The sequence below is a fragment of the Salvelinus fontinalis genome, chromosome 6 (genome assembly GCF_029448725.1).
Source record: "Salvelinus fontinalis isolate EN_2023a chromosome 6, ASM2944872v1, whole genome shotgun sequence".
Taxonomy (NCBI): domain Eukaryota; kingdom Metazoa; phylum Chordata; class Actinopteri; order Salmoniformes; family Salmonidae; genus Salvelinus; species Salvelinus fontinalis.
Window position 1 is genome coordinate 11,700,020 of NC_074670.1, and position 22,453 is coordinate 11,722,472.

The 22,453-nt window shown below is 42.7% G+C and overlaps 1 protein-coding gene and 1 pseudogene across 3 annotated transcripts; both read left to right on the forward strand.

Annotated features, from left to right (window-relative positions):
• The first annotated feature begins 704 nt into the window (after positions 1–704).
• LOC129856795 (rano class II histocompatibility antigen, A beta chain-like) lies at positions 705–1,187 on the forward strand (annotated as a pseudogene).
• A 3,102-nt stretch (positions 1,188–4,289) lies between these two features.
• Positions 4,290–22,292, forward strand: LOC129857042 (uncharacterized). 3 transcript variants are annotated; one of them, XM_055924938.1, is made up of 5 exons: positions 4,290–4,409; positions 19,632–20,174; positions 20,334–20,539; positions 20,920–21,043; positions 21,378–22,292. In XM_055924938.1, the coding sequence occupies exons 2-5, from the start codon at positions 19,656–19,658 to the stop codon at positions 21,531–21,533; spliced, it is 1,005 nt and encodes a 334-aa protein (XP_055780913.1). In that variant the 5' UTR covers positions 4,290–4,409; positions 19,632–19,655; the 3' UTR covers positions 21,534–22,292. The 3 variants fall into 3 exon arrangements, with proteins under 3 accessions (XP_055780913.1, XP_055780912.1, XP_055780911.1); XM_055924937.1 differs by lacking the exon at positions 4,290–4,409 and adding an exon at positions 4,824–5,133; XM_055924936.1 differs by lacking the exon at positions 4,290–4,409 and adding an exon at positions 6,167–6,386.
• Positions 22,293–22,453: the final 161 nt, after the last annotated feature.

The window sequence follows — 22,453 nt, forward strand, 5'->3', positions numbered from 1 at the left end:
CATGGTTCCTCTCTGGAATGTATTGGTGTCCATGAAGAAGTAGGAAGGGGAAATTGTTAATATATTTGTTTTGTTTTTGTCCTCTCTCGATCTTGGTTTCTTTTCAGTCGTCATTGAAACTGGTGAATAAAACAATCAGTGATATGAAGTGTTTTTATTACAATGATGAAATAAATCAGAGGAGGCTGCTGAGGGGAGGACGGCTCATAATAATGGCTGGAACCGAGCAAATGGAATGGCATCAAACACATGGAAACCATGTGTGTAATGTATTTGATATCATTCCACTGATTCCGCTCCAGCCATTATCACGAGCCCGTACTCCCCAATTAAGGTGCCACCAACCTCCTGTGGAAAGAATCTGGTTATCAGAATAAGGTTATTTCCTAAATAGGTTAGTTGCTATTGCTAATGGGGTTGTTGATTTAATTTATATTTCTGTCTCTTCAGATGGCTATTTCTTGCATTTGACTGAGCAGTGTCATTTTAGCTGGAGGGATCTCAATGATGCTGAATACACTCTTAGCTATTTCTTCAACAAAGAAAAGTATCTGCAATACAAGAGCACGCTAAATAGATCCACTGGACACACGGCATCTGGGGGTGAAGAAGGCTGATCGCTTAACATTCCCCAAGTGCTGGCAATGAATCATGAGCTTGTTTATCCCTACTGCAAACACTTTGAAGTCATCTTATAATTTTTTTTTAACCCCAAACCCATCAGTGACCTGGCTGAAGAACGGACAGGACGTGACCTCAGATGTGACCTCCACAGAGGAAATGGGGACTGGCTCTACCAGATCTACACCTACTTTGAGTACACACCCACAACTGGAAAGATAATCACCTGTATGGTGGAGCACTTCAGCCTTACTGAGGCCAAGCTGCTTATCAGTGTGTGAGTAGGGTCAGAGTATTTATTATACGATGTGTGTCTTTGTGTAATAGCAGACCACTCCCTGCCTGAGTCTGAGAGGAATAAGATAAGAATTGTGGCCAGTGGTCTCCTTGACTGATCTACTACAGGCAAAAATCTACTGGCGAGGAGACACAGGCTATTCTTCATACAGCTTTGTCAAATTAATCTGAGTTAAAGACACGAAGGAAATTACTTTCAAGCCCACATTCACCATATAACTTTGTGTTGATCTTTTTCTACAGGGAGGGTTTTGGTGCCAGCAAGTTAGTGTATGGCCCCTCTAGTGGTTCAGGATAATGGCGGTTTGGAGTACAGAACTCAACTAGTGGTAACCAATGATGTTATATTCATGATGATGTTATATAACATCATTGTTTATATACATCATTGGTGGTAACTTTCTAATGCATACGGTCAGATCTGAATGTATTTTATCCAACCATATGGATATCTTCTCAGTAAAGGAGAGCGGACAAACTTCAGCCAAAGCTCGTCGTGGGTCTTGTAATGCTAGGGTAGTGGGTTTGAGTCCAAAGACTACCCATATGTAAAATGTGTCCACGCATGATTGTAAGTAGTGTTGGATGAAAGTGTCTGCTTAATGGCATATAGTCTTTGTAAATCCAGGCAAGCACTTTATTCTAAGATACAAAACGAGGTAATTACAAGTAATTACACAGTAATAACATATGAATTACTCAGTTGTTTCTTTGGGATTACTGAAAACATGCAGCAGCATTTGGCACCAGGTAGTTATATAGCACCAGAGAGTACACACTGGTACCACATAATGTCCTATTAAATACCAGGTAAACACCAGTTGGGAAAAAAACATAAATGATTGCTACCACACCAGTGTACAGGGTACCTGCCCTCCCACTGTTTAAAATGCAGAAGGCGGTATATAGTGCATTCGGAAATTATTCAGACCCCTTGACTTTTTTCACATTTTGTTATGTTGCAGACTTATTCTAAAATTGATTAAATAGAGAAAAAATCTCATCACTCTACACACAATACCCCATAATGACAAAGCAAAAGCAGGTTTTTAGAAAGTGTAGCTAATTTATTAAAAATAAAAAACAGAAATACCTTATTTACATAAGTATTCAGACCCATTGCTATGAGACTCGAAATTTAACTTAGGTGCATCCTGTTTCTACAACTTGATTTGGAAAGGCACACGCCTGTCTACATAAGGTCCCACAGTTGACAGTGCATGTCAGAGCAAAAACCAAGCCATGATGTCGAAGGAATTTTCCGTAGAGCTCCGAGACAGGATTGTGTCGAGGCACAGATCTGGCAAACGGTACCAAAACATTTCTGCAGCATTGAACACAGTGGACTCCATCATTCTTAAATGGAAGAAGTTTAGAACCACCAAGACTCTTCCTTGAGCTGGCCACCCAACATTACTGAGCAATCGGGCGAGAAGGGCCTTGGTTAGGGAGGTGACCAAGAACCCGATGATCACTCTGACAGAGCTCCAGAGTTCCTCTGTGGAGATGGGAGAACCTTCCAGAAGGACAACCTTCTCTGCAGCACTCCACCTATAAGGCCTTTATGGTAGAGTGGCCAGACGGAAGCCACTCCTCAGTTAAAGGCACATGACAGCTCGTTTGGAGTTTGCCAAAAGGCACCTAAAGACTCTCAGACCATGAGAAACAAGATTCTCTGGTCTGATGAAACTAATATTTAACTTTTTGGCCTGAATACCAAGCATCACATCTGGAGGAAACCTGGCACCATTCCTACGGTGGTGGCAGCGTCACCTGTGGGGATGTTTTTCAGCGGCAGGGACTACGAGACTAGTCACGATCGAGGGAAAGATTAACGGAGCAAAGTACAGAGTGATCCTTGATGAAAACCTGCTCCAGAGGACCTCAGACTGGGGCGAAGGTTCACCTTCGAACAGGACAACAACCCTAAGCACACAGCCAAGACAACGCTGGAGTGGCTTCAGGACAAGTCTCTGAATGTTCTTGAGTGGCCCAGCCAGAGCCCGGACTTGAACCCGATCGAACATCTCTGGAGACCTGAAAGTAGCTGTGCAGCGATGCTCCCCATCTAACCTGATAGAGCTTGAGAAGATCTGCAAAGAAGAATGGGAGAAACTCCCCAAATACAGGTGTGCCAAGCTTGTAGCATCATACCCAAGAAGACTTGAGGCTGTAATAGCTGCCAAAGGTGCTTCGACAAAGTACTGAGTAAATGGTCTGAATACTTATGTAAATGTGATATTTCAGTTTTTATTTGTAATTCATTTGCAAACATTTCTAAATCCTGTTTTTGCTTTGTCATTATGGGGTATTGTGTGTAGATAAGGGAATTTTATTTTTAAATCAATTTGAGAATAAGGCTGTAAAGTAACAAAATGTGGAAAAAGTCAAAGTGTCTGAATACTTTCCGAATGCACTGTATGGTACAGCTACAGCCTATTCTGAGTACCCAGATTGAGGAAAATACATGATTTCAGACGAGGCTAAATAGGCCATCTATTTTCACGAAAATAGTGTAGCATTCACAACAATGAATTGTCTTCATCATGCTTCCCTAAACTGAGAACATTGTTTTGGCTTCTGTGTATATCTACAGCAGGGTTCTCAAACTATAATATTATTTGGCCCCCCAAATCCACCCAAAATAATTATGAATATTTTTTCATTTAAAAATAATCATAATAATAAAAATAATCTCAGACCCGAGATGCAAAAACTCCCAAATGCAATGTCCCAAGAAGGAAGTTACCCTACCTAAATAGTGCAAAAGTTACATTTGAACTTAATTTATGAGGAGAGAGAATGCAGGATACAGTCAATTAATAAGGCAGGCATGGGACCATTGTGTGGTGCTATGCAAGCAGAGCACAGCAACAGACGGGGAAAACCTACACCAGGCGTGTCATTCATTTCAACAATAATCATTTCAACAATAATCTTTGACTTTACAAACAACAAAAGGCCTTATTTTGAGTCTATTTCTTCAGAGCCTAGGCCTATAAAAAAAAGTATTTAACTGGCTGAGGTGTGCTATGAGGTTTAACAGCATCTTTCACACGAAAAATATTCTGGCCTAATAGAATTTGGATTTTTTAAATTATGCCTACTTACAATTGCAACTGGACGAAAAATGTACCATCCTACACAAAACCGTAATTTAAAGAAAAAAAGGCGACGTCTGTACCTGAATGTCTGTATCGGGATAGCCTGCTCCTGTAATGACAGAAGTAACAGAAAATACTGTCAGCTTGAGACCTAAATATCCTTGGATAAGCACTCACAATAATGTTAGTATTTACTAAATACAGTCATATAGGCCACGAAGTTACTTACTCAATAGGAACATTTGCATTTCCCCTCCGACACGATATTGTGGATGTAGCATGAGATTATGTGATTTTGATGCGCAGCCAGTCCTCGATTGATTTATGTGAAATCCGGTTCCTGTGAATCTACATTGCGTTCATAGAGGAAAATGAGAACTCGCAGGTGTAAGTTGATCCAAACATTGTCAGCACACAAAATGCATGTTTATTTATTGTGCTGTATTCCTCTGTGCATGCAACCCAAACCCCACATAAGGACTCGGAACTGTTGAGCACATCATTGATGTGGCTCGATGTCTGGAATTCAATCAGCTCAGTTTGAATTGCGGCATCGTCCAGCGAGGGTATCGTTTTCTTAGCAAGGGAGGAGAATTCTCCACCATGGCGGACTGTGAGAGGATCACGTAAAACACAATGATATCCTTGGGCATGGTGCAGTCTTCAAATCTGGTGGAGAAGTTGTCCCTCAGCTGCTTGATGAAATCTTGCGTCACATCTGTGACAATGCTGCAGCCTCGTCCCTCTGCCTGTCGTTTCTTCAGCGCGCTGAAGTGCAGCAGCCTTCCACATTACAAGTCCAAATCGAACAACTCAAGCTGCCTAGTAAAGGCCTCAAGTTTTTACACCACGCCCACGACTGTTTTCCCTCTTACTTGGAACTGCAGATTTAACCAGTTTAAGTGACAGAATATGTCAGCTAAAAATGCCTTTGTCTAGCTTGCAGTTAATGCTTCAATGTTTCAGCGTCGGGCCTCTGGGGCGGGAAGGCCACTTTCAAAGTTCCATGCTTGGATTCATAACATCGGCTGAGATTGAATTCTTTGCCAACAGCGACATTTTCATTGCAAATAAATTAATCACACTGGCTTGGCAGTGAGGAAATAATATGGTAAGATGAACGCATATCTCTCTGTATATTCTTCCCTGAAACTTTCCATTATCCAACTTTCTTTTGATACCTTTTAGGAGGACATTTTATCTTGCTATCAAGCTAATTGTTCTGAACGAATGTTGACTTAAAAAAGATTAGTGTAGCCTACAGTAGCCTATGTAGACCTGTGTCACAAAAATAACTAAATAAATAAATGTGGAAGAGACAAAACTAATAATTGATAATATGATGATGATGATAAGCACACCAATCAACTCACAGAGAAATAGACAAAAATAATTATTTAATAGAGACATGGTAATTTTAGGAGCGTAATCAGATCGAAATTATTATGTTATTGACACTGAATGTACTATGTACTAATCAGATGTGTTAAAATTGTTGTTCAATTTGTACTGTAGGGCAATTAATTGTGCTAATATTATATAATAATTATGTTCTGGCCCACCGACTATTAGCTCAGAAATATTTTGTCCCGAGGCCAAACCTAGTTGATGAACCCTGATCTACAGTCTTGTCTGAGTACCCAGAGCTAGAAAAATGCATGCTTTCAGACACACAATCCGTTTCCCCCCAAAAATGATTGCATTGTAAACTCGAAATTGTCTTCAAAAAGCAAAAAATGTTCACAAAAATAGTGTAGCATTCACAACTCTACTACAGCCTTGTCTGAGTACCTAAGGCTAAATAGCCGTATTGGCTATTACGTACCTCAGTGGGAGCTGGTATAGCATATATGTGGGAGCTGGTACGGCAAATCTACAGCATATAGTAGTCTGAGTACCCATCGAGAAAAAAATCATGTTTTTAGACAAATATTACATTTTCACAAAATGACTGTAGCATTCAATACTGTGCATTGTCTTCATCTGGACTTGAAAGCTGAAAACATGGTGTAGAAATTGTTTGAGTCGGTTAAAGCTTCTGCAAGTTTGAAGTAGACAAAAGGAAATGCCAATGAGCTTGTGATTGGCCAGTGAGAGTATTACGGTAACGGTATGTAGATACTGAACGTGATTGGCTACTGCAGTTTGCGGACTGGAAACCCCCTGAAAGATCAGCGTTGAAAGAAACGAAAGTTGAGCCTAACTATTGATGCTGTTCAGAGTGGTGCGGAGGAAAAAATAAACACCAAAGAGCAGGAAAATAATAAGACAAAGTGAGCCTGCTTTTCAAGACATTGTTCCTGCTTCAACAGTGATCCGGCGTCAAGTAAAGTTTAGCAGTGTTTAGCAGCCTGCAACTTGACCGTAAGTACTTTATTATTAATGTTTCATCCCATGTATAAAACACTCCTAGACCCTGTCGCACAGGCTGGTTAAACCCCGCCTGACTTATTTGCCCTAATGCAGATAGCAGAACCATCAATCAAGCAATGGTATCAAGCAATGGTGTAAAGTACTTAAGTAAAAATACTTTAAAGTACTACTAATGTAGTTTTTGGGGGGTATCTGTACTTTACTTTACTATTTATATTTTTGACAACTTTTACTTTTACTTCACTACATTCCTAAAGAAAATGATGTACTTTTTACACCATACATTTTCCCTGAAACCCAAATGTACTCGTTACATTTTGAATGCGTATCATGACAGAAAATGGTCCAATTTGTACACTTATCAAGAGAATATCACTCGCCATCCCAACTGCCTCTGATCTGGCAGTCTCACTAAACACAAATGCTTTGTTTGTAAATTATGTCTGAGTGTTGGATTGTGACCCTGGCTATCCATAAATGAAAAATAAAAAATAAAATTGTGATGTCTGGTTTGCTTAATATAAGGAATTTTTTATTATTCATAATTTATCTTGAACTTTTGATACTTAATTATATTTTAGCAACTACATTTAATTTTTATACTTAAGTATATTTAAAACCAAATACTTTTACTCAAGTAGTATTTTACTGGGTGACTTTCACTTTTACTTGAGTAATTTTCTATTAAGGTAGCTTTACTTGAGAATGTAGTACTTTTTCTACCACTGCAATCAGGGAAAGTTTCTGTACTGGGTGGTCTCTCCCTGTTGCAACTTGTAATAAACCGGATTGATTGTTGATTGACTTTACCTACCACTGCTCTCCCTTTTGTTCACCTGGAAATTCTTATAACACCCCCCTAGCCTACTTTGTCCCCTTGATAATCAACTAGTGGCCATTTTAATAAAATACCTCCTCTGATGTCAAAGCCAGACAGTACAACAGCCGGGATTGAATCAAAGGCCCATTGTCGACCAGTGCACTGTATTTACTTTTGAGAATTTAGGAGAAAATCCATCTTCTAGATAATAACTAAACTACACTGCCCAGTCTCTCAATTCAGCTTATGGCAATCCTTCATCACAATGCTCTTGTCACGGCCATCAAAAGAAGTGGACCAAAGTGCAGCGTTGTGAGCGTACATTTTCCTTTTTATTTAAAATGTCACCAACAAAACAACAAACGAAAGAAACAACCGTGAAGCTTACAGGGCTATAGTGCCATAAACAAAGTTAACTACCCACACTGAAAGGAGGGAAAAAGGGCTGCCTAAGTATGGTTCCCAATCAGAGACAACGATAGACAGCTGTCCCTGATTGAGAACCATACCCGGACAAAACATAGAAATAAAGAAACATAGAAAACAAAACATAGAATGCACACCCCAAATCACACCCTGACCAAACCAAATAGAGACATAAAAAGGCTCTCTAAGGTCAGCGCGTGACGGACCCCCCCCCCCCCCCCCAACGGTGCGGACTCCGGCTTCAAAACCTGAACCTATAGGGGAGGGTCTGGGTGGGCATCTATCCGCGGTGGCGGCGGCTCAGGTGCGGGACGCAGACCCCGCTCCACCTCCGGCTCACCCCACTTTGGTGGCACCTCTGGTGTGGGGACCCTCGTCGCCGACCCCGGACCGGGGACCCTCGTTGCGGGCCCCGGACTGGGCACCATCGCTGCGGGCCCCGGACTGGGCACCCTCGCTGCGGGCCCCGGACTGGGCACCCTCGTTGCGGGCCCCGGACTGGGGACCGTCGCTGGGGGCTCCGGACTGGAGACCGTCGCTAGAGGCTCCGGACTGGGGACCGTCGCTGGAGGCTCCGGACCGGGGACCGTCGCTGGAGGCTCCGGACTGGGGACCCTCGCTGCGGGCCCCGGACTGGAGACCATCGCTGCGGGCCCCGGACTGGGCACCCTCGCTGGAGGCTCCGGACTGGAGACTGTCGCTGGAGGCTCCGGACTGGGGACCGTCGCTGGAGGCTCCGGACTGGAGGCTGTCGTTGGAGGCTTCGTGCCATGACTCCTCACTGGAGGCTCCGTGCCATGGATCATCACTGGAGGCTTCTTGCTGTGGATCATCCCTGGAGGCTGCATGCCATGGATCATCACTGGAGGCTTCTTGCCATGGATCATCACTGGAGGCTTTGTGCCATGGATCATCACTGGAGAGTTCTTGCCATGGATCATCACTGGAGGCTTCGTGCCATGGATCATCACTGGAGGCTTCTTGCCATGGATCATCACTGGAGGCTTCGTGCCATGGATCATCACTGGAGGCTTCTTGCCATGGATCATCACTGGAGGCTTCTTGCCATGGATCATCACTGGAGGCTTCGGAATGGAGGGACACACAGGAGGCCTGGTTCTGGCAGCAGGCACAGGACTCACCATGCTGGGAAGACATACAGGAGTCCTGGTTCTGGGAGCGGGCACAGGATACACTGGCCCGTGGAGGTGCACTCCAGGTCTCGAGCGTAGAGCCTGCACAACCCGTTCTGGCTGGATGGTTATTTTGACTGGGCTGTGCAGATGCACCGGAGACACAGTGTGCAGAGCCGGCGCAGAATATCCTGGGCCGTAGAGTCGTACTGGTGGCCAGATGCGCTGAGCCGGCACCCTCCGACCTGGCTGGATGCCCACTCTAGCCCGGGAGCTGGAAGGTAGCGCACCGGGCTGTGAACACGCACTGGAGACACCGTGCGCTCCACCGCATAACACGGTGCCTGACCAGTACGACGCTCGCCACGGTAAGCACAGGGATTTGACTCAGGTCTATAACCCGACTCCGCCAAACTCCCCGTGTGCCACCCCCAACATTTTTTGGGAGGGCTGCCTCTCGGGCTTCCTTAATAGCCGTGTTCCCGCGTAACGATGGGCCCCTTTACCAGCTGCCTCCGCCTTCCTGGCTGCTTCCACCTGTTCCCATGGAAGGCTGTCCCTTCCGGCCAGGATCTCCTCCCATGTCCAGGATCCTTTGCCGTCCAGGATGTCATCCCATGTCCAGTCCTCCTTTTTAACACGCTGCTTGGTCCTTTTGTGGTGGGAAGTTCTGTCACGGCCGATGCTGGAAGAAGACCAAAGTGCAGCGTTGTGAGCGTACATTTTCCTTTTTATTTAAAATGTCACCAACAAAACAACAAACGAAAGAAACAACCGTGAAGCTTACAGGTCTATAGTGCCAGAAACAAAGTTAACTACCCACACTGAAAGGAGGGAAAAAGGGATACCTAAGTATGGTTCCCAATCAGAGACAACGATAGACAGCTGTCCCTGATTGAGAACCATACCCGGACAAAACATAGAAATAAAGAAACAGAAAACAAAACATAGAATGCACACCCCAAATCCCACCCTGACCAAACCAAAAAGAGACATTAAAAGGCTCTCTAAGGTCAGGGCGTGACAGCTCTTTGCATTATCTTTAATGTTGTTTTTAACTTCTCTGCGCTACGGCTCCCTTTAGCGGGATCATTTTCCTAAACAACCGCTGAATTACAGGGCGCAAAATATTACTAAAAATATTTATAATCATGCAATCACAAGTGAAATATACCAAAACACAGCTTAACTTGTTGTTAATTTGAAAATATGCTTTGCAGCGAAAGCAATCCAAGCTTTTGTGAGTGTATCAATCAATGCTAGAACAGCTAGCCCCAAATGAGCATGGTCACGAAAGTCAGAAAAGCAATAAAATTAATCTCTTACCTTTGATAATCTTCGGATGTTTGCACTCACGAGACTCCCAGTTACACAATAAATGTTATTTTTGTTCGATAAATATTACTTTTATTACAAAAAAACGCCATTTGGGTTGCGCGTTATGTTCAGAAAACTACAGCCTCGTTCCGGTCCTGAAAGGCAGAAGAAAATTCCCAAACGTATCAGATTCAAAAATATTACTAAAAATATTTATAATCATGCAATCACAAGTGAAATATACCAAATCACAGCTTAGCTTGTTGTTAATCCACCTATCGTGTCAGATTTTGAAAATATGCTTTGCAGCGAAAGCAATCCAAGCTTTTGTGAGTGTATCAATCAATGCTAGAACAGCTAGCCCCAAATTAGCATGGCCACGAAAGTCAGAAAAGCAATAAAATGAATCGCTTACCTTTGATAATCTTCAGATGTTTGCACTCACGAGACTCCCAGTTACACAATAAATGTTATTTTTGTTCGATAAATATTACTTTTATTACAAAAAAAACGCCATTTGGGTTGCGCGTTATGTTCAGTAAACCAAAGCTTCGTTCCGTTCGACAAAAATTCCAAAAAGTATCCCTAATGTTCGTAGAAACTGTGGTGGATAATCGTTTCAAAATATAACACTTACAAGAACTTGTGAATTCAATATAGGCTTTTAATACAAGTATATCAGAAGCCTAGATGGTCCGCGGAACACACACTTTCCCAGAGCACTGGCTCTGTATTTATACACTCACAGCATATGAGTCCATCCCACATGTAAATTTAGTTACTTCACTCAGGTCATCTGCCACCATTATCTTTCAGTTCAGGCTTCCTGCTTGTTCATGCCCAATAACGCCTATATCTGCTCTTGATTAAATTATAATGGTGGCAGGACCCTTTCGTGTCCTAAAAATAATATATGTCTATCTTACTCTAAGCACTTATGGCCTTGAATAATATATGTATGTTTGTTCCTCTCTATCTAATCTTTGGTATCCTGCCCTTTCCATAATAGATAATGCACTTAAGTGTCACCTCCTCCTCTTTACCCTAAGCATTTATGCACTTATGGCTTTGGCCATTATACTTATGTCTGTTAATATCAACAGACTGACATGACCTTGGCTAATCCTCTCTAGTTTCAGATCATTTTAAGTGATACCCACTTTGGGATGGGCAAACAAGGAATGTTATCCTCAAAATGTAAATGTAGGAAGTCAGTTTGATTGTCAGGGTGATGTGTATCTTACAGTAGTGCAGTAGGTCAATTCAGGGTGATACTGTTAGTTTGTTGTCATATTTCGACACATAGCCTTTTCTACAATAAAGAGCCATATATATGGTGACTCCTACTCAAAGGATAATGAACCAATGGCTTAACGCAGCAGAGTGTTAGGGTCTGTTGGAAATGATCAATCCAAGGAAATATAATGCAGTGTTCAGTCAAAAAGGATATTGACAACAATAGTTTTTTGTAGATTTATTTCAGGTGATCAGAGGACACCCTCCATTCAGGGATTGGGAATATTCTGACCTACAGAGGATTTGTGCTGGTTTTTACTGAGAACAGAACTCTGAACCAACCTTTCACGATGGAAAACTACCAGAGCAGATGGTGCTACATTATTATGAGGACCGTTATCTATGCTAGCCAGGTCAGCTATGCATGGCCCGAGAGAGAACCACTTGACCTGCAACTGACTTCAACACTTCCATAAATTCCTGTTGACCTGCAAGTAAAGTGTTTGGTCCCACGCAATGTTTTGTGTTTACTTATAATTATGATCAGATGACAACAGCTCAAGATGGCGTGGAAAACACTTTTCATCAGGCTCAATGTAACACTGTGGAAGGGTAAGGGCCCCTATTCAGGCACACACAGATATGGGTCTAGGGTTGCCCTTTTTTCCACCTATAAGAAAAGTGTCTTTTTAGGTTGGTGGTGTTTCTTAAAGGGGTATTCTGCAAACCAAACAACAACAAAACCGACACCTGTCACTGTTTTGGCAAACAAATAAGGGTTGGAGATATGTCTTTTTTTAAATGTTACTAGGCAAGTCAGTCAAGAACAAATTCTTATTTACAATGACAGCCTAGGAACATTGGGTTAACTGCCTTGTTCAGGGGCAGAATGACAGCTTTTTACCTTGTCAGCTCGGAGATTTGATCAAGCAACCTTTTCGATTACTGGCTCAACGCTCTAAACACTAGGCTACCTGCCGCCCCACTCTCAAATTAACCACTAGGCACTAGGCTAACCACTAGGCTACCTGTGTGGGAGCTAGTGTAATATACACTGCTCAAATTTTTATTTATTTATTTATTTATTTTATTTAACCTTTATTTAACCAGGTAGGCAAATTGAGAACACGTTCTCATTTACAATTGCGACCTGGCCAAGATAAAGCAAAGCAGTTCGACACATACAACAACACATAGTTACACATGGAGTAAAAACAAACATATAGTCAATAATACAGTGAAAAAAATATAAAAAAAATAAGTCTATATACAATGTGAGCAAGTGAGGTGAGATAAGGGAGGTGAAGGCAAACAGATATATGTATAAATAAATAAAAATATAAAAAGGCCATGGAGGCGAAGTGAGTACAACACAGCAAGTAAAATAAAAACTAAAAAAAAACACTGGAGTGGTTGGTTTGCATTGGAAGAAAGTGCAAAGTAGAGACAGAAATAATGGGGTGCAAAGGAGCAAAATAAATTAATAAATAAATACAGTAGGTAAAGAGGTAGTTGTTTGGGCTAAATTGTAGATGGGTTATGTACAGGTGCAGTAATCTATGAGCTGCTCTGACAGCTGGTGCTTAAAGCTAGTGAGGGAGATAGGTGTTTCCAGTTTCAGAGATTTTTGTAGTTCGTTCCAGTCATTGGCAGCAGAGAACTGGAAGGAGAGGCGTCCAAAGGAAGAATTGGTTTTGGGGGTGACTAGAGAGATATACCTGCTGGAGCGCGTGCTATGGGTAGGTGCTGCTATGGTGACCAGCGAGCTGAGATAAGGGGGGACTTTACCTAGCAGGGTCTTGTAGATGATAAAGGGAACACTTAAACAACACAATGTAACTCCAAGTCAATCACACTTCTGTGAAATCAAACTGTCCACTTAGGAAGCAACACTGATTGACAATAAATTTCACATGCTGTTGTGCAAATGGAATAGACAAAAGGTGGAAATTATAGGCAATTAGCAAGACACCCCCAAAAAAGGAGTGATTCTGCAGGTGGTGACCACAGACCACTTCTCAGTTCCTATGCTTCCTGGCTGATGTTTTGGTCACTTTTGAATGCTGGCGGTGCTCTCACTCTAGTGGTAGCATGAGACGGAGTCTACAACACACACAAGTGGTTCAGGTAGTGCAGTTCATCCAGGATGGCACATCAATGCGAGCTGTGGCAAAAAGGTTTGCTGTGTCTGTCAGCGTAGTGTCCAGAGCATGGAGGCGCTACCAGGAGACAGGCCAGTACATCAGGAGACGTGGAGGAGGCCGTAGGAGGGCAACAACCCAGCAGCAGGACCGCTACCTCCGCCTTTGTGCAAGGAGGTGCACTGCCAGCGCCCTGCAAAATGACCTCCAGCAGGCCACAAATGTGCATGTGTCTGCTCAAATGTCAGAAACAGACTCCATGAGGGTGGTATGAGGGCCCGACGTCCACAGGTGGGGGTTGTGCTTACAGCCCAACACCGTGCAGGACGTTTGGCATTTGCCAGAGAACACCAAGATTGGCAAATTCGCCACTGGCGCCCTGTGCTCTTCACAGATGAAAGCAGGTTCACACTGAGCACATGAGCACATGTGACAGACGTGACAGAGTCTGGAGACGCCGTGGAGAACGTTCTGCTGCCTGCAACATCCTCCAGCATGACCGGTTTGGCGATGGGTCAGTCATGGTGTGGGGTGGCATTTCTTTGTGGGGCCGCACAGCCCTCCATGTGCTCGCCAGAGGTAGCCTGACTGCCATTAGGTACCGAGATGAGATTCTCAGACCCCTTGTGAGACCATATGCTGACACATGCACATTTGTGGCCTGCTGGAGGTCATTTTGCAGGGCGCTGGCAGTGCACCTCCTTGCACAAAGGCGGAGGTAGCGGTCCTGCTGCTGGGTTGTTGCCCTCCTACGGCCTCCTCCACGTCTCCTGATGTACTGGCCTGTCTCCTGGTAGCGCCTCCATGCTCTGGACACTACGCTGACAGACACAGCAAACCTTTTTGCCACAGCTCGCATTGATGTGCCATCCTGGATGAACTGCACTACCTGAACCACTTGTGTGTGTTGTAGACTCCGTCTCATGCTACCACTAGAGTGAGAGCACCGCCAGCATTCAAAAGTGACCAAAACATCAGCCAGGAAGCATAGGAACTGAGAAGTGGTCTGTGGTCACCACCTGCAGAATCACTCCTTTTTTGGGGGTGTCTTGCTAATTGCCTATAATTTCCACCTTTTGTCTATTCCATTTGCACAACAGCATGTGAAATTTATTGTCAATCAGTGTTGCTTCCTAAGTGGACAGTTTGATTTCACAGAAGTGTGATTGACTTGGAGTTACATTGTGTTGTTTAAGTGTTCCCTTTATTCTTTTGAGGAGTGTATATAGGGGCAGATGCTATACTGAGGTAGCAAGGACATATGTACATCGGACAATAGGAGGAGAACATGACACCTAGTGCATCTGCTATTTCTGAAAAGGGCAACATACCAAAGATTACATTGAGCTGAACGAACATGAGTACAAAGGCCAAAGCCATAGGCACTTAGGACAGCTGGACATATCAATGCCAGAAGGACACACAAAGGAGGGTGTTCTCAGACAGAGCTATGGATGCTAGGACTGACCACCATGAGATCAAAATGACAGTTTTAACCATGCAATGACAGTTTAACCAAAGAAATGACGTTGCCACGAGCAGCACCGCATATATTGCGATCAACGCGATGCAAGACTTTGTTCTCAAACAGTCACAAACAGTATATGCGCATGGACACAGATTCGATTCAAGCTGTTACAACGTGGAAGCCACTGAACAAAACAGTGGATAAGTTTACCCTCGCGCTTCAACGCTCTTAGTTGTTGTGGAAATTGACCAACTACGCTGTTTACCTTGAGCATCTAAGTCATAGCACTGAGTCTACCTTTAAAATAACTGTCCAGTTTTTCCAGATTTTTATTAAATGTGACCTATAATTACTTACAATATGAGTTAAATAGTTTTCCTTCCAGAGAAATTAAATTAAGTATGTTAAAAAGCAGTTTTTCTGTGTTGGAATGGTGTGGGCATACCTCAACAACAGAATGGTGTGGGTAAATACCTGTGTAGGGATGTCTCACTGACTAAAGACCAGGCCAATTCCAAATGCCTGGCAGTTGGCAGACGGTACCCAATACACATCAAGTCGCCCACCGGCATGCCAACGGTAGAGATGAAAAGACATGACGCCACTCTTTTCCCCTTTTCCCAGTACATTCCCGGATTACAAGATAACACTCCAGAGGGCCATTAAACGGCAGAACATCCACTTCAAACATTCTATCCAGGACAGAATAGCACAGTAACAGCATGTACTCGCAAAATTGCTCGCAAAATGGCTCGCCCTGCGCTCAACGGACAGAATCCAGACCATTCATATGGAATCAGGAGAACATTCTTGTTAACAACAAAAACCTTGCTTTTGTTGATAAACTATTAGGCTACAAAAGGATCTAGGTGGGAAGGCAAGAAGTAGGTGGGAATGTCATGATTTGTATCATTATATTTGGAATATTAAGCCCTGAACAATTTCCCACCTTTCCCGGTTGTGCAAAGGATATGCCCATTAATAATTGAACACTATTAGTCGGTGGGCCAGAACATAACTATTATATAATATTAACACAATTAATTGCCCTACACTACAAATTGAACAAACATTTTAACACATCTGATTTGTACATAATAAATTCAGTGACAATAACATAATGATTTCGATCTGATTACGCTCAAAAAATCACCATGTTATTTTTGCCTATTTCTCTGTGCGTTGATTGGTGGGGAAAACAGGTCTATATAGACTACTGTAGGCTACACTACTCTTTTAAGTCAACATTCGTGCAGAACAATTAGCTTTAAATCATTAGCTTTAAATGTCGCTCTTACAAAGTATCAAAAGAAAGGTGGATAATGAAAATCGAAGTTTCAAGGAAGAATGTACAAAGAGATGAAAATGTCGCTGTTTGCAAATAATTAAATCTCCGAAATCATTATGATCCTAAGCATGGAACTTTGAAAGTGGCCTTCCCGCCCGAGACAGAGGCCCAGGCAGAAACATTGAAGCATTAACGGCAAGCTAGACAAAGGCTTTTTTGGCTGACATATTCTGTCACTTAAACAGGTTAAAAGTGCAGTTGTAAGTAAGAGGGAAAACAGTCGTAGACATGGTGGAAAAACTTGAGACCTTTACTAGGAAGATTGAGTTGTTCGATTTGGATTTATAATCTGGGAGGCTACTGCACTTCAGCACAGTGAATAAATGACAGGGAGAGTGACCAGGCCCAGCATTGCCACAGATGTGATTTCAAGATTTCATCAACCAGCTGAGGGACAACTTCTCCACCAGATTTGGCTGGGATTTGAAGACTGCACCATGCCCACGGATATCATTGCGTTTTTACGTGAACCTCTCACAATCCGCACAGGTGGAGAATTCTCCTCCCTTGCTAAGAAAATGATACCCTCGCTGGACGAGGCCGCAATTCCAGACATTGAGCTACAGACATCGCCTTTTTTCTTTAAATTATGGTTTTATGTTGGATGCTACATTTTTGTCCAATTGCAATTGTAAGTAGTTCTAAAAAAAAATCCCACTTCTATTAGGCCAAATCTTTTTTCATTGTGAAAGATGATGTTAAGCCTCATAGCTGTCACGTTCCTGACCGGTTTTCTGTTATTTTGTATGTGTTTGACGGTCAGGGCGTGAGTTTGGGTGGGTAGTCTATGTTGTGTGTTTCTATGTTTGTTTAGGGTGACCTGATATGGCTCTCAATTAGAGGCAGGTGGTTTTCATTTCCTCTTATTGAGAGCCATATTAAGGTAGGTGTTTTCACACTGTTTGTTTGTGGGTGGTTGTCTCCTGTGTCTGTGTCAGTGTATGTTACGCCACACGGGACTGTTTTCGGTTTGTTTGTTCGGTTTATGTAGTCTGTTTCCTGTTCATGCGTTCTTCACGTTATATGTAAGTTCGTGTCCAGGTCTGTTTTTTGTTTTGTTAATTATTCAAGTGTAGTTCGTTTTTTCGTCTTGTTTAAATAAATCATGTCATTTCACAACGCTGCGTTTTGGTCGAATCCCTGCTCCTCCTCTTCGGATGAAGAGGAGGAGGAAAGCCGTTACAATAGCCCACCTCAGCCGGTTTAGTTATTTTATATAGGCCTAGGCTCTGAACAAATACACTTCAACTAAGCCCTGGTGTTGTTTGTAAAGTCAAATTAAAATGAAGATTAGTGTGGAAATTAATGACTCAACTGGTGTAGGTTTTTTATATATGTTGCTGTGCTACACTTGCCTCATGAATATAACACTCTTACTACAACTTGTGAATTCAATATAGACTTTAATACAGAGTGGCAAAGCCGTGCTGATCCATGGAACAACCAACTTATCTGAGCACAGAGCTCTGTCTTTATAGCTTTGCAGCTTCACACACAGCATATGGGTACACCCCATATGTAAATTAAATCACTCCCCTTGTCCTTCCGCCACCATTATCTTTTAGTCCGAGTTCTTGCTTGTTCACGCCTAGTAACGCCCACACTGCTTCAGGTTAGATTATAATGGTGGCAGGACCCCTTATGTAATACAAAAAATAATGCATTTATTGCATACTTCACGTTTCACATGTTGGTCATTTTGCTACCATCCTCCCTCCACGTTCTCCTGTCATTAGTATGTCCAGATGTAACAAATGTAATTATGGCCTTAGCTAATGTACTCATGTACATTGTTTTAATGTAATCATTGGCATGTTTGTTTTGCCCAGAAGCAACAAATGCACTAGATGATATAATTTCTATTTCCTGTTAATGTGATTATTGTTATGATGTTTTAACAGCATAGCAACTGTACCTAGTTACATTGCATTAACTCCCACACGAGTTAGCTATATTTTTAGTACCAGGCGCTGTTCACCTCCTATTGATTGCGTCGCGGATGCAGCTTTAAGTTTCAGCACCACAAAATGGTCCGCCAACTTTTTTATTAATTCACTGTATCCTGCATTCTCTCTCCACATGAATGAAGTTAAAATGTAACTTTTTCATTATTTAGATAGGGGCAAAATAATTTTGCTGGCATGCCAGATTTGGCCCGCGGGCCGCCAGTTGGGGAACCATGCCCTAAGGAAAGGGACTCTCCTCCCTGGGACTGGGTAAGCGAGACCTTTCCTTCCCTGCTGAGCGAGAACACAGAACGTTTCAGCCAGTCAGGCAAGGAGCCACAGAACCTAGCCCCGCCCTCACTCTCCATTCGAACTGAACTATAAAAGCGTGGCGCGAATAATAGCCACTGCCGACCGAAATCCTTCTGCTGCTCAGACATCAGCGTAGTTGGTAACTGGAAAGCACCCTTGCTTACCTTCAGATTATAATTGTGACACATAGGCCTATGTTTTATCCCTACTCACTAAGAAAGTTTCCTATCAATTTAAATGATAGCTGGTTCCCTGTTTATGGTGGAATATAGAACACACATATTTTAAATTACACCATTAGTTACCCAATTAAATAGACATTATCATAATGTTAGGCCACTCCTCTACACCAGTAATTAAAAATATTCATGCAAGTAGACCACTGATTGACCAGCTCATCCTCCTCAGGAGTATGACATCATACTCTGAGGGAAAAGCAAGCATTTTTTAAATGGTCTGTTTGAGATGCAAGTTTGAGGTGTTCTTTTTTAAATTATTATTATTATTTATTTTATATATATATGCTTTGGCCACATACGAGTAGAAGACGAGTCAACATTATTTGGGTATAACTGTCTATTTTCACTGGAGTTGAAGTCGAAAAATGTTGGTGTTTTTTATGATGGGAGGGTCGGGAGCACGTGACTGGCTTCAATATACTTTCATTAGTCACCTAAGTAAAGATGTTGCTAGAGTGCTGACCAACTTTTCAACATGTGCTCAAGCTGTAAATTCTCAAACTATTTTGAACTCTTAGTTTACTGACAGACTAGCTCTGGTCCAGAGCTTTTGCTCTCCCACATTCCCAATCTCAACAGGCATGGGATTTGAACCAGCAACCCTGTGGGCAATGGTTCACCTCTTTAACCTTCAGGTTGTACAGTACAATTTTATGGTAGCCTACATATTAAATTGCTGACTGAGTAAACGCAGACTACCACTTCTTCTTTCTCCAATACTTTCCAAACATCCCACATCACTCTGTGTTACTGTATGTTGGTGTTTTCAGAAGACACATTAGTTCTGGTTCGTTAGACTAATGTTTGCCTTTTTGGTATTTTGGTAACTTTTCTTTCAAATTCTCCTCAGACAACGCTGAAGTGAGAGCAGAACATGGACGTAGTTGTGCGCAATAACCACAGAGGACACAAGGAGTCTGCTGTCCAGGCCGAGCACTTGAAACTGCCGGACCTAGGACTGAGACTGAAAGCTCAGGGCATTCACAACAAGTACCTCTTCAAAGACAACATCCCAGAATACCCAAGGCCAGAGTTCTGGGTTTCCCAGCTCAAACACGACACGAATGAAGGCGGGCTATTTGGCATAGCCGTCGAAAGCCAAGGGGGGTTCTGTGCTAGGGACAGAGAAGAGGGGCCAGAGGACCCAGAAGAGGGGCCAGAGGGTTTGGACCTGCTGTGGTGGAGCTTGTCTTTGGGAGCAGAGGAGATGGCCTCGGCTGAACAACGTCTGCTCCAGACCAGGTACCCTGACAGGACAGAGGAGCAGGCCAGGGAGCAGAAATCCTTCCTGCAGAGGTTCGCCACCTCACCTGCCTTCCTGGACACCTCTCGGCTGGGCTCCTACCGCTTCACCTTCCCCCTGGAGGAGCTACTTAAGAGATACCGGGAACAGGTACTGAAGTCTTGTTAGTGGTGCTGTTAAAATATCTGTAGAATAAACATACAGGACTGCTGGGTACATACCGAGACCATGTGAGAATTTGTGGTCAAATAATTTAAAGAAACAAGAGCATGTAATTTAATGATATTGAAGGTGTTTGTCTTTTTTTAGCTATGCGTTGGACACGAGCCAATCCTGCGTGTGTATGAGACAGTCCTGTACAAACAGGAGGTGATGTACTCAGTGCTAGTCCACAGTCACTTCAACAACGACCTCTTTGAGAAGTACCCTCTCCTCCAGGACAATGACGATGGAGTCTGCGCTTACAGAGATGGACAAATCATTTGGAGACCCGAGGCCATGTGTAAGACACACAGGTTAGAGTGGGCACAACTTTTAATGGGGACGGGGGGGACATGACCCCCCCCCCCCACATTCTGAAATTGTATGTTTGTTCCCCCCAGTTTTATCATTGCACTGTGATACAAAACGTGGCACCGGTGTGCTTTAGGACAATGTGGACGCCTTAGAGCGGTTATTCCGCCCCCCCACTTCTAAAACCAAATTGCGCCCTGGTATAATTCACAGATCAATGTAAACAATGCGCAGACTCAAAACATTTCCATGCAATGCTAAATATGTCAGTTACTTTAGATGTAAACATAGCAATAATAGATACAAAAATCACTCTCAATTATAGTATGGGATGCTTTAATTACAATTTGAATTGACTCACAATTTTACTTCCCTTCCACAGCTTCAAACTGGTGCCAAAGCCCTACCAGAACCAGGATGTAGCCCACCTGATCCCTGATCCACAGAAACACCAGTTCTACGTTTGGGACAACATTGCTGTAGCGTTCCACATGGACGGTTCACAGGTTAGATTTCACATCAACTTTATTGATTGGATCAACAATGTTTGTACCGGAAAGTAACAGGGTGTAAAGGATTTAGTTCTAGCCCAACTCTAACACACCTGATTCAATTAGTCAACGAATTATCAAGACCTTTATTAGCGTAATCTGTGTGTAAGTGGTGCCTGGAATAAAACCCTGCACACCCTGTATCTCTCCAGGACAGGTTTTAAGACAACTGCTTTGTTGGTATAACTTTTAAAGGTACAACAATGTTGCCAAAGCAGCAAGACTTTTACAATCAGCAATCAAAAGTCTAACTATCACTGAAGATGATGAAAAATTCTGTTCCTCTCAGATGTTGACCTTCGATACGTACAATTTGAGAGACCATCTGAGATTCTGTGAGCCAGGAAGGCCACCAATATCCCCCGACTGTGAGTTCACCACATACGAGGAGGCCAAAGACATGGTGGACTGCTATTGGCCTTACTACCACACCCCCCTGTTCTGATTAACTTACTACCACACCCCCTGTTCTGATTAACTTACTACCACACCCCCCTGTTCTGATAAACTTACTACCACACCCCCTGTTCTGATTAACTTACTACCACACCCCCTGTTCTGATAAACTTACTACCACACCCCCTGTTCTGATTAACTTACTACCACACCCCCCTGTTCTGATTAACTTACTACCACACCCCCCTGTTCTGATAAACTTACTACCACACCCCCTGTTCTGATAAACTTACTACCACACCCCCCATCCAAACTTACTACCAGAATGATGATGATCTACTAGGATGCTTATTTCTTGATTTGCTGTTTGGATTGTTTTCATGATTGTGTATTTGGATTGTATTTGAGAGACATTCTACTCCACTGTTGGAGATAGTAACACAATCTTTTCCATGCACGTGCCATAACACCTGCAAATCTGTGTACGTGACCAATAAACTTTGATTTGATGATGATTTTGAAGTCAAACGTAAAGGAAAGTTAAAATTGTTATTCTTTCAACATGCTTCACTGGTTTAAACCCAGTAAGCTACATGTGTTTGTGTTTTTGTTAGTCATCACTCTTTCTTTGTCAGGTTTGAGAACATATTGCTTTTGTTAGTCAGCAGTACTATATTGTTTGTCAGGATTGAGAAAATATTGCTTTTGTTATTTTTGTGCCTTTGCTCTACAAGGAGCTAAAAGGACTCAAGTATTTTTTGTTAAGTTAGAATTTTTAAGAAAATAAATCTTCTACATTGGGACTAAACTACGTAGCCCAGTCTCTCAATTCAGCCTATGGCAATCCTTCATCACAATGCTCTGGACATGATCTGTAATGCTTTATTTAATATCTTTTTTTTAATTTTTTTTATTTTATTTTATCACATTTTCTCCCCAATTTTCGTGGTATCCAATCGCTAGTAATTA